The 13,713-nt window shown below is 31.0% G+C and overlaps 1 protein-coding gene across 1 annotated transcript in view; it reads left to right on the forward strand.

Annotated features, from left to right (window-relative positions):
- Positions 1-142: 142 nt before the first annotated feature.
- The window catches only part of LOC129909020 (ras guanine nucleotide exchange factor E), a 54,332-nt gene continuing 40,761 nt past the window's right edge, over positions 143-13,713 (forward strand). Inside the window, exon 1 of the mRNA XM_055985934.1 lies at positions 143-1,564. Coding sequence (XP_055841909.1) covers positions 707-1,564 — 858 coding nt within the window. The 5' untranslated portion in view covers positions 143-706. The remainder of the gene's footprint in view (positions 1,565-13,713) is intronic.

Raw genomic sequence — 13,713 nt, forward strand, 5'->3', positions numbered from 1 at the left:
CGTCACATGTTGTTTTGTTGTTGTTTTCGTTATATCTGTGTGTGTTTGATGAGTTTTCACACGCAGCTTTCCGCCGTACTTTGTATACTTTGCCTGCAATAGCCACTGTATTTTGCGACTTGTGACTTGTGAGTCGGTCTTTTGGAAATTTTCATTGCGCTCCGCACAGTCTATGTCTTCAGTCCGTCGATGCTGGATCGGTGTATGATTTGTTGTAACAATTTGAAAAAAAAAAAAATAATTTCGTCTCACAGTGCCGTTACGAATTGGCCGTTTTATTCTTGTTCTGTTTTTGTATTTTCGTGTGTATTTTCCTTCTTTCGGGTTCACCTAGATTTTTCCTGTTTTTTTTTATTTCGTGGAGAAATAAGAATAATCTATTTCAAACAACAAAAAAAATCATAGGTAACTGTGCCAAAAAGAAGAAAAATAAAAAAAAAAAACAAATAAAATTAGTGACGCGTGAAAATCATAAAAAGAAAATTTTTTTGTTTAACAAGAAAATAATCTTTATCGTGTTTATGTGATTGTGAATCAACACAAAAAAAAAAATACAAAAAAGAAAAACGTGAAACTCCAAAAACGATCGATTGACGATCGTGTGTTGATTTTTGAAAAAAAAAGAAAAAATTACAAATATTGTATTTTTGTTTTTGGAAAGTGTGCCTTACAAGATTGTGATCATGTCATTTGTTCAATCGATTCAATGATTGATTTTTGCACCTCCTCTTCGACCAACAAAAGAACAATATCATCAAAGCCAACAACCATCAACAACGGATCCGTGACAAACGTGATGATTGCGATCAATAATACAAAGCATTCGCAACCGCAGCTGTCAGCATTCACGATCGCTCAAGACAATAACAACAACAACAATAAACCCAATCAAATAAGTCAACCAGCTCCAATCGGTGGGCACCAGCAGGGGAAAGCCCCTGCAACAGCCCCAGATTTGTCGCCACCCGACTTTGATTTCAACTTACCATGTCGTTACTTTAAGAGTTCATTTGCCCGGTCGTTGTCATTGAATTCTGGAGCCTCTGTTACCGCCGCGAATCAATCCAAGTCAATGGATTACATTGGCACGACAAGTATTAAGAATGGCGGATTTCATCAGTCGACTGTCATGGCCACTTCTTCGCCACTACCGCCACCACCGCCAGTGGTCAATCGAAAGTGCTCCACTGACATTCGCATCAGCAACAACGCCAATGAGGGCAGTAGAAGGAATTCTGAAATGTTGTCAGAAATCGCAGTGCCCCCGATCCCGGCTAGAAGGCAGAACATAGAAACATCTGCCATAATTCCCACAGCCAGTGTTGTCAATGGTTCGACGCACCTTTTAAGGAACGTTAGTGGCAGCACAAATCGCGTAACCAACACCGGCAATGGGAATGGTAACATCAACAATAGTGGACGTTTGCCTCACGTAGCCAATAATGGTGGCAATGGCAACAGCAGCCACTTTGTAAGGAGAAACGTTTGCTGGCCTCCATCAGCGTCGTCGACGACGGTATCGTCATCATCTCCATCATCGGGGCTGCTGTCCTCTGGAGAACAGGTTCGTCTACTTTTTTACTATTTAAAGAAAAAATTTTCTTATGCAGGAGGTTGACTATTTTAGCAGCAAGTTGTAATAGATGCTGATAGAGCTTTTAAGAGATTTTTTTAGGTTATCAAGTTATGCGAGAGTTGAACGTTTACATTAAAAGTCGTTTGAAAAAAATGTGTAGTGACTAGTGTATGAAAAAGGAGCCAAACTAAAAAAAAAGCTTACAAGTAGAATAGATATTTGTGATAACTTGTATGTCCTTTTCAAAGCCTTAATCCTGAAAATTCCACTTTTCATGAAAACCAGGAATGGAAGAAAATTAAAAAAGAAAACAAAATTATGAAAGGTGCAGGGTCATAAGTCGACATGCCAATCAGAGAAAAAAATAAAATGCATGACTGGGTCGCACGAACTTGCTCTTAGAGTTAAAGTTGCTTAAATTTTTAAGACTTTTTATATAGAAATTTGGAAAAAAAATAAATATCGTTTTAAAAAAAAAATAAAATAAAATCTGAAATCAAATTGCCCTCCAAAGTATGTTTGCAGTTTTGATCGATATATTAAGATGAATTTTTAGAAAAAAAATTTCAAAATCGTTAGAGCCGTTTTTTAAAAAAACTAATTTTTTATAAATAATTTTTTGGAAAAAAAGTTTTAAAATAAAATTGGTATGCCATTTTGTAGAAATTACTAATCAACATCTTACAACAAAATTTCAAAAAAATTTCGAAAATTTGATTTTTCAAAAAAAAAATTTAAAATTTTTTTTTTAAATCCAAAAATTATTTTTTTGGAAATTTAATTCTTGGTTTATATTTAAATTATATAAATGCTTCTCCACAAAAAGTTTCGTTGAAATCGAATAAGCAGTTTCGGAGATAATCGGATTTGAAAAAAACGGTTCTATGGCAGGTACCGTTAATAATGATTTTCAAACAAAAATTTTTTCATTAAAAGATAGACCTTAGCTTAAAACTACTACTTGAATTTATTAAACAAAATCGTTATAGCCGTTTTTGAGATATTTCAATTTTACTAAAATCGGTATATGACAAGTACCGTTATTTTTGGTCCAAAAAAAATTAATTCCAAAAAGCCCTCTGGAGAGTCGCCAAATAATGCTACATACCAAGTTTGACATCAATCGGTCTATCCGCTGTAGCTCCTTATACAGACAGACAGACAGACGGACTTCCGGGACCCACTTTTTTGGCATTGTCTACCATCGTTATGTCATGGAAAAATGTTATCTCAACTTTTTTTTTTTGTACGAATGCATAACTTGATATATAGTACCTATATCGCAAGTAAAAAGAGTTAATATTGGGATAACTATTTAAATAGTTAAAAATGGTTGTTTGTTACTATTTTAATAGTTAATTGAAGTATTCTCCAGATTAAATTTAAAATAGTTAGTTTTAACAAAATAACTATTTAAATAGTTAAAATTTACTATTTAGTAATTAATTTGGAAAATACTTCAATTGACTATTAAAATAGTCATAAATACTAACCTTTTCTTGATTATTTAACATAGCTATCCCAATTTTAACTAATTTTTTCTCAAATTAATTAAATCCACAACTGGGTCAAAAATTCATACAAAATTCCTGGGGACTTTTAGCCCACCAATTGCCAACTTATGGCCCACTTAGGGGGGGCCAAAATTCACCATGCTGCTGATCTCTCATCTTTTAATTCGCTTCGCTGTCTCGACTCTAAAGTAGATACAAAACAAAGTAGACAAATATAAAATTCGAGGGAATTTTTGAAAATGAATTTAAAGTTTTCAAAAGTGAAGCGTAAATTTTCGAAAGAATCTTCATGGAATTTTCAAATGCCAGTTTTTCAAAATAGCTTTAAAAAGCAATTTTGGAAAATCGAAATTTATATTTTGAATATTGAATTAAGAAAGTTTTCAAAATTGAGGCGGGCTTCTGTTTGAAAATAATTTAATTAAGATTGCCACCTTTTTTTAACTGAAACTCTCGTCAATTTTTGGAAGATTCTTCACCACCAATTTTTTAAAGGAACTTCAAAAGATTTCGATAGATCCAAATTTTGATTTTTGAAAATTTAATGTTGAACCTTTTGAAAGTAGGTACCTAACCATCTGTTTCATTTTAGAAAAACTAAGAGCTTTAAAAATTTGCCATAGAATTACTTTTACATTGAGTTTTAAAAACGAAAATAGTATTAGTTTTTGAAAAAATTCTTCATAAAGTTTTCAAAAAAAAAATATTTTTAAAAATCTAGTAACAAATATTCTTCCTCATTGTTTACAAATAAATATTTGTTAAGCACCTTGAACCCACAACCTTTTTGAAAGTCGGGAGATTTGGTTACATTTTTTTTTTTTTTTATTTAATTATTGGCCCAAGTCAGTAATTGTTTTGTGGACTTATAACGCACCTACACTGCCGGTCATCTGAATACGTCCACATTTTAGTTCATCTTATTTTTAGCCTGGCTTGGTATTTATTGCAATGGTACATCTTTTTTACATACGTAACGAGAGAACATCTTTATGCGCTTAGCTTAGGAGAAAAAAAATTGTCTTGGGACCTACCGTTCTTCTCACACGGTAGCTAGACAAAATCTATTCATAAAAACAAGTATATTTTTTGACTCATCTGAATAGACTCAAAAGCAAAAATGTTAATAAATGATGAGTTGCATGGGTCAGTTGGACTCAAAATTGTGTCTGTCAATAAATCTGATTGTCTATAACCTATCTATAAGGACGAAAACGACTCGAAAAAAATCATTAGGAGCGGGAAAAATGGCGAAAATAATAGAAGTCTTTGAATTAGGCCGAAATCAACGATGCATTGGGACAAAAATTAACACAAGTTAAAATTTAGTATGCAGTTATTCGCGCAATATCCAAGGGTATAGAAACAACATTTACAATCGAAGTTGCTTAGCCACAACATTGGCCGATAGATGTGCAATGATCTGAACAGCATGACTTCGCGCTAAAAATTAAGCTGAAAACCGGTATGAAATGCAGTTTAACGACGGCAAAACGGGTTGTCAGAAGTGGTAAACATTTGAGAAGAACAAATCTTCGCAAAAACTACCACTTTACAAACCACGAAAAGAAACTCGCCTCCAATAGTAAAAAAAAAAAAACATGTCGTGAAAGTCGAATTTCCAACCGGTGATTTTACAAAGGAAAAAAATGAATTAAGTTAACCCTGAGGTCTAAATATCTATTTGTATGACCTTCGTAGAGAGAAGGATTATTTTAAGTTGTCTGCATAACTGTGAAGGGAGTGTTATTGAGTCCAAGCTATTTTTTTCTACAAAACTTTCGATCTGCAATTTCTAACACAGTTTTTTTTACTATTGGAGGCGAGTTTCTTTTCGTGGTTTGTAAAGTGGTAGTTTTTGCGAAGATTTGTTCTTCTCAAATGTTTACCACTTCTGACAACCCGTTTTGCCGTCGTTAAACTGCATTTCATACCGGTTTTCAGCTTAATTTTTAGCGCGAAGTCATGCTGTTCAGATCATTGCACATCTATCGGCCAATGTTGTGGCTAAGCAACTTCGATTGTAAATGTTGTTTCTATACCCTTGGATATTGCGCGAATAACTGCTTACTAAATTTTAACTTGTGTTAATTTTTGTCCCAATGCATCGTTGATTTCGGCCTAATTCAAAGACTTCTATTATTTTCGCCATTTTTCCCGCGCTTAATGATTTTTTTCGAGTCGTTTTCGTCCTTATAGGTTATAGACAATCAGATTTATTGACAGACACAATTTTGAGTCCAACTGACCCATGCAACTCATCATTTATTAACATTTTTGCTTTTGAGTCTATTCAGATGAGTCAAAAAATATACTTGTTTTTATGAATAGATTTTGTCTAGCTACCGTGTGAGAAGAACGGTAGGTCCCAAGACAATTTTTTTTCTCCTAAGCTAAGCGCATAAAGATGTTCTCTCGTTACGTATGTAAAAAAGATGTACCATTGCAATAAATACCAAGCCAGGCTAAAAATAAGATGAACTAAAATGTGGACGTATTCAAGTGACCGGCAGTGTAAGTGGACCAGAACATTTCGCCAGTAGACTTATGACCCTGCACCGTAATGTAGTATGTAGGTACATGTAATTAGATATTTTTTAGACGTATTTAAAGATTTTGAAAACTTTTCCTTCTAGTGAAACAAGATGTCAAAGTCTACTACGGGAAAATAATGTTTCCGGTGTACATTTGTACATTTAAATAAAAGTATTCTTCAGTTTTTATAAAAATTTCAGACCTTAATGTCTTTATTAATTGTATCCGTTATTCATGTAAGACCCTTGATTTATGTGTGTGAATTTAAATTATAGGTTTTCATCTTTTGAAATTCAATACTTTTTTGTTTGTAACTTAGCTGAGAATATTCTCACATTGTTTGTTTTTTTTTTTTTTATCAAATCTATTCGCAGGCCAATACCAGTAACAACTCCTTTTGTTAATCTTTTTGTACATTTTTGCAAAATATACTGCACCCCAAAAACAGCAAAAGAAATAGTTGATGGTATAGATTTAACTATTATAAAATATTGTTTCATACTCAACGCAGAACCAGACCAGTTATTCCTTTTTATAGGATTGGCCTTATTTTTTTTTCCTTTCGCCAATTTGTATTCAACATTCAGTCCCCTCGCTCCTTTCCTTTAAATAAATATGCGAGTGTAACAACGATAAATCTTAATGTGATGTTGTCACTAATAAGGAAGGATGATGGCCACGCACTCTGTTTCGAACCGAAGTGGTTTGTTGTACTTAAAGTGCGTTAAGCGTTAACTATCTATAAGATGCGAAGGTAAAGTATATCTCTATGCGGTAGCTATTGGCGACGATTAAACTTAAACTAGGCATTCGACTGACTGCGGAGTTTGTATATTGTGAAAGGAAGAAAAAATAAAAACTAGTTTCAGTTTCTCCTTTTAAAGCCAAAGACAACAACACTAATTCCATATCAGCGCGAGATTTTAACGCCGCCTCGCACGCACGCAAGGATAACATGTACTTCCCATATTTAGCCTTTACTACCATATCGCCAAACGGTGGGTATATATTTATGTATATTTAGAGTTTTGCGCAGGCAAATTGTAATGAGATTTGTAGCAAATTGAGGCAGTCAGTTGCTGAAGTGGATAACCATCAACCATTAGCCCAAACCTCCCCTCGAAGCTTCAAAGTCTTAAAAGTAAATTAAATGGTTTCCTTGTATAAAGTTGCAATGATGATGATGATAGCACGACATGGGGCGCAACGATGAATTTTCAAATGGAATAAGTTGGTCACATCTCCACATCTCGCCCATCAGTTTGTACTCTGTACTCCCGTCCCGTACTCTTATATGTACTTTCATTTGAATTTTCAATTTTAATAGTTTTCCGTAATTGGATAAAATGTAGTAGTTAAAAAGCCTTAAATTGGCAACAGTCACCATATCTCTCTCTCTCTCTATAAAAGCCAGCATGTTTTGTATGTTATTTTTTTTTTTTTCTGGCAAATACTCGTATTTTATGTTAAAATTGTGTTATGGGACTGAAAATTGCTTACATTATTTTGTTAAATGTTCGAATTGGAGGTTGAATATATGCTTGTTACTCGTAACTTGTAAGTGATGATGGATTTTTACCATTTTTGGATAAATACCCTTGGACATGGACATGGTACAGACATAATAATAAAAAAAAAAAGGAAATACAAGGCAATATGTACATTCCAGTAGACATATTGTGTGATTGAAAATGTGAACAATTTCAATAATGTTTAACGTTTTTTTAACGAGAAATTGTAATATGTGTTCATTGGTCATTATTGATGCAAATTTTTGTATGGTTAATTTAATTGTCAATTTAAAAAGGAGAGAAATTCTTTATTTCATGAAAATGACAAACTTTGAAAACTACTTCTTATCGACAACCTTTTGTATAAAAAAAATGGCAATGTTGAATTGAAAAAAAATATTAATATTTCAAAAAGTATTAGATTTTTTGTCATTTTTTTTTACAAAAATAACTTTTTTCTTATGGCGTTTTCGATTGGCAGTCCGGAAGCGTCCGGAATCATTCTGAAAAAAATTTATTCATACAAAACTGTCAGTTTTGTGCGAATAAAACGCTTTCAGAATGATTCCGGACTGCCAATCGAAATTACTATTACTTTACTTTTGAATTTATTTGACTTTATTTTAAATTTTGAACTTTATGAAATTAGTTGTACTTAGCAATAAGATCAACCAGTGTCTTATTTCATTGCTTCGAATAGATAAATTTCCCATCAATAATTTATTTAGAAAGAGTTACTTAATTGCTTTTATTTGCGAACACCTGTAAATAAATGATGAAAAACTCTTAACATTGCTTTCAAATGATATAATTTATTCAGATCAAAAATGAAAGTCATTTAATAAAAAATCAATATCAGAAATTCCAATTTCCAATTAAGCAATTGAAATAGATAAACAAGCATTATTTACATTTCTTTCTTTTTTTTGTTTGTGAATTTGTAAACTACCGCTACAGGTACAAGGTTACATTTTAGCAAGTTGATTTGTATCATTTGTTGAAAGATTGATAAAACGTGCTCTAGTTAAGACCTTTTTGTTCGTTTTGTCCAATTTAAGTGTAAAAAGTTTTGAAATTTGTTGTTCGCAAAAAAAATAGCATTTTTAAGATTTCTTTTACGTGACTCTAAGAGACAAAATTAAAACTGAAATTTTATATTTTCACATGGAACTAAACACATTTCAAAGATTTCCAAGAAAGATCAACAGTTTGAGTTATTCAAATTGTTTAATGTTTTAATTTCTGCTTTGCATCAGGGGGCTTTATAATATACATACTTTATAGTAAAAAACACTTGAAGTGTATTTTTCATTTTTTAATGAAGCAAACAACTTCACTTAAAATTTTGAATATTCAAAAAAATCAATAAAAGTAGATTGTTATCTTCAGGCAACCTATAATGAGGTTCTTAAAAATTATAACAAAATCGAAGCTTTCATTTTCATTTATATGTATTTGTATATTTCATAAGCATCAAATTGAATTTATGTTAATTTTATGAAATCATAGAACCGTATAATAATCTGTTTGGCGACGGCTACAAGAAAAATCAAAAGTGGAACCAATGGTTAAGAAAAGACCTTTCGTGACTGAGTGACTCATAAAATACAATATTATGTATTGATTTCATTTTAAGTCTTAAGAAAGTTGACATTCTCTAATTTATCAGTTTTTAGGCCTCTAAAAGATTTTACATTGTTTCATAGTGTGTTTTCAAAACAAAATAGAGATAGGTTAGGTATTATTTAGATTCTCATAATCTTATAAGTTATTTGTTTGTTTTAGAGATAAACAGAGTGTGAGATTTATTTTCACTTTCAAATTGGTGTCTATGTTTTAATAACACAGACTTTTTCTTTTTTTCTTGTTTTCTTTGTTTTTAATTTTTGTTTACCGACTCAGTGAACAGTAGTAAAGATACAATTGTTAAAGAATATACTCATTGTTCTAATTGGTTTCTTTTTTTTTTTAATCATTTCTTTTCTTTAGGAAATAAGGTATGTATTCAGGTTTGTATGTTTTAATAGTTATATGGCATACATATTTTTGCAAAACTGATTGTTTTCTTATTGTTTTTGTTTGTTTTCATTTACTTCTTGAAAGTGAACTAAAAACACACAACTTTTGGTTTTGATAATACCTACCCTGTCTAAGTTGATTCTTCACAAACAATTAAGAGTGATTCTACCCAAATTGATACCTATGTATTTCTTACTGATACCTATTTCAAGAAAATTTATTCTTTCTCTAAATTTTTTTCAAATTGACTTTTTTGAAAGGTCAAAATTGACACTTGGTTTGTACTATTTCAAAATAGATATTGAATACATGAAGGAAAAAAGAAAGTATTTTCTCTTTTAACGTGATGGTTAGAAAAATTAAATGCGGCTAAGATTGGATGAAATATGGACTTTCAAAGCTTATTGTGTTTTGATCTTTAAAAAAAAATTAATTGTTTATAATATTTTATTAAATTTTATATATAACTTTTTTTTTAATTTTATAAAACAAATTATTAAAAAAATTATTTTATTTTTTTTTAACTCATTTTTATATTATAAGAAATTAAATGTAATACTTCGTGTGGGGGTCAAAGCTAATTAAAGAAATCTATTCTTATACTTTAGACCATAATGTTGTTAATGTTGTTTGTTGTTAAGATTTTTAAAATAATCCGTTTAAGAATTTTTTACATTCCAAACCATTTTTAAAATAAGAACGAGTACATGGGACCTAGTCGTGCATTTTATTTTGTATCTTTTTAGTTTTACACTAAAAAACTTTAATTTTGTAACGGATTTTATTTAATTTAACGGATATATTTTTTTATTAATATTTCATTTTTGTATCTTTTATTTGTCTTTTTTTAATTCTTATGTTTAAACAAGTCTCCTCAACATGCTTGTAAATTGTCGCACAACACCTACGGAGTAGTATTCCGAATCTAATTACACTGGTCGGCCAAAAACAAAAAAAAAAGTTAGAAGCAAGAACTCCCAACTAACAATTTTGCTTCTATAAAGCTTTATAGAAGCATAAGAAGCATGTATAAAGCTTTACAGAATCAAAATTGTTAGTCGGGCTCTGTAAGGTGATTTTAATTAACTTAAGTGTGATGAATTCAAAACTGTTAACAGATATATTCCATCACGTCTAGTTTTTGAGCTCTGCTCATCACTATACATATATCGCTATAAAGTTCCAAAAACTAATCTTGAATGAAATATTTTTTTACTTTTGATCTAAAATATATAATTTTCCGTAATATTTTGCCTTTTTTATACAAATCAGGAATCCAAAACTGAAATTTATTTCAAATCTGCTTCAAAAAACCAGAAGTTCACTTAACCACCAAGATTTTGAGATATTATAAATATTATGCCAAATACCTTGAGAAAAAAAAAATTTTTGAAAAAAAAAAAAAATAAACGATAAAATATGGTTTTTGGAGATTGCATTAGTAGTTTTGCAAAAAAAAAATTAACGGTGATGAAATTCAACGCCAAAAGTACCAACAAAATGCGTTTTTGACCTGTTAATATTCAAATATTTCGAAAACGTGACGTGCCAGTGAAATTTTGACTTCGGATTCAGAATCAGCACACAAAAATCCTTTAGAAATGTATGGTTTGATTCAAGCTCTATTTTCGTTGCCGACTAGTGTTATTATAATCACTTATAAACAGATTCTAAATCAAAGTTGTTTTTTTTTTTCCTTATTTGCTTAGCATAATTATTTGCAATAAAACACCCTGTCTAATGACTATTCATTTAGTTAAGCAATTTATCTTGTAAGCTAATCTCATTCCAGTTTCATAAACATACTGTGTTAGTGCATTTGAATAGATCACCGGTAGGTATACCGTTTAAAAAGTGACCCCATTCATTTATGACTTTATCTCAATGCAAATAACGATATGAGTTGTTGTAAATTAAGTTGTAATTCTCCAACAAAACCCACTTCTTTTCTATTTTAATTACTAATTTCACAATTAAAATTAAAAATAACTCCACTTATTAAAAAATTAACTTCATGAAGAAATCCTATTTACGATAAGCACCTAACGTACTCTTATGGAAGTGGTTATAGAAGTGCTTAGGGTAAATAAAAACTCTTTAACTCTGAACTCAGACAACCTCAAATCAAAATTGCATCTTTTTTTCCTTACTTTACGGTGGATTTCCCGCATGATGACTCTCTGTAATTCTGCATTTCAGCATTCATCATCTTCATCCTATATGTCTACGTAGTGTGCCACACTCGTAAATTTATGCTCAATTGAGACTTTTAACAACAGTTACAGTATATCGTCGTATATAAGTACGAGTATATGAACAACATTCAGAGGTAATTGCAACTTTTCATTTGTAAGTTCCTGCACAGTTAAAATTACCGGATTCACTATTACCAAGCATTAACTTAAAGATACTGATGCAACTATACTATCTTTTCGGTATCTATGTGAACTCTCTTACAAAGTAGGTGTATCTTTTCTCTATCAAGGATATGTTTATAATGTCGGTGAGTGATAAAACACTTTACCTTGTCCGGAAGTCAAATGTGCTTAAAAAAAATTGTTACCTTTCAAAGAAGGATCTAATAAAAACTGAAGGCTTTAATTTATAGTTCCAGATTTAACGTTGGATTTTGTATGAAGAGTTTTGTATCAAGAAGTTATAAACTACAGATTTTTAACAGCTAAATAAGAAACTTATTTCTAGTTTTAAATGTTCTTAAAATCTTCATATATTTGGAAAACATCTTGAAATGCATAAGAACCGATTATGTAACTTTGGGGGCGTGTAACTTTTTCAAACTTACAAATTTCAAAAAATTATTAAGACAAATAAAATCAGAAATTTAATTTTCTTCAACTTAGCAATAATTTATTTTTTAATAGCATCAATACGAGTTCAGATATTTGCGTTTAAATATGACTGCTTTCCTCTTGTTTTCAATGTTCTGCTTCCTAATAAGCCTTACTTGTCTCAGACTATTCCCCGAATAGCCCTTTCGACTATTACTAGAATATGTAATTTAAGAATTTTTTAAACATATACAATTTAAATGCAACATGTTTGTTACAAATGTAATGTTGTACCAACATCATCAAGAAGCAAAAAAAAAAAATAAAAACGGTTTATTAGAGTGATGGCGCGTAATTGATATGCAATAAATTGAAGACGCTTTTTGCATATCTATGCAGTTGCAGTGTATTTGATTGTGAACGATAAATCATGCATAACACACAATATATATCGGTAATCGGTATGTCCGCGTACATGTCCAAGAAGGCAGCAAGAAGTCGTCCATATATGCATATCGTCTTTGCAAAAAAAACCACGACCAACAACAACAACAACAAGCGCACATGTTGTGTGATGTGATGTTGTAGGTATTTTTTGAAAAGTATCTTGTACCGTGCCGTTTATTTGCTGAAGCATGTGAATTATTTCAACTGTATTTTACCTACTGGAAAGAATGCTAACTGCATATCTTTATAGATACTTTTGTATCTTCTTCTTTTTATTTTCTATTTTTATTTTGCAGTCTCTTCTGCATAACTTTAGTTGCACTTGAAATTGAGATTGTTGTGCGGCTAGATTTTTCCGGCAGTAAAGTTGTGCGTTTGAAAGATGAAAAAAAAAAGAGAGATTGATATGCAATAAAATAATAAATTGACTTGTTGCATTTGTGATGTGAAATGTTTGCTAGGAATGAAATAAAAAAGAAATTAATTATTCTTGAAATGTATAAATCGAAGATGATTGAGAGAAACAATTGATGGAATTATAATTATATTGGGAAGAATTGAGAGGAATTGAGAAATTCATTTGCAAATCTGGTGCGAAGGTGGAATTCAAACAAAAGAATTTTTGAAAATAGTAACGGAGATATGAAAACCAGAATTATGCGCCACAGAGTTATACCTACGTGTCAAAGATATGAAAAACCAGAGTTTTGAATACTTAAGCTATAAAACGTGGTTTTTGGGGATATATTTCGTGGGCACAAAGCCAAAACCACGAATCAGAAAAATTGTAGTTTTGAGAAAAAACGGCTTCAAAGTTTTGAAAACTCATGCAATTCCATGGAAACTCTTGTAACTCGGGTTTCTAGGCAACAGATGGAGGATTGGGATTGACGCGATGAATAGAGTGAAAAGTGAAAAAGTCCAAAAATGCAGATTCATGGTTTTGGTGTTCTGCAGACGATATGTTATGTAGGTATATCGTTCTTCTGAATTGTTGCCAATCCAAAAACCACGTTTTATAGAATGGTATTCATAACTCTGGTTTTTCATAACTCCGATTTTTATATCTTAGACGATCAAAACTTTGTCGCAAACAACTCTGGTTTTCATAACTTGGTCGGTATCTCGAATGTGGTTTAACAATAAAATTGAGAATATCAATGCGTATTTCATAGTCTCGGGTGGGACACTTTTAAAATCAATTAATAATCTCCCTTCCAAATTTTACCATTAATTGTACGCTATTTAAATAATTAGTTGGTAATTAACTGGTTTTCAGTTAAGTAACCAGACGAATCAATTGAAATTATGTAGATTAGTTT

Source organism: Episyrphus balteatus, chromosome 2 (genome assembly GCF_945859705.1).
Source record: "Episyrphus balteatus chromosome 2, idEpiBalt1.1, whole genome shotgun sequence".
NCBI lineage: Eukaryota > Metazoa > Arthropoda > Insecta > Diptera > Syrphidae > Episyrphus > Episyrphus balteatus.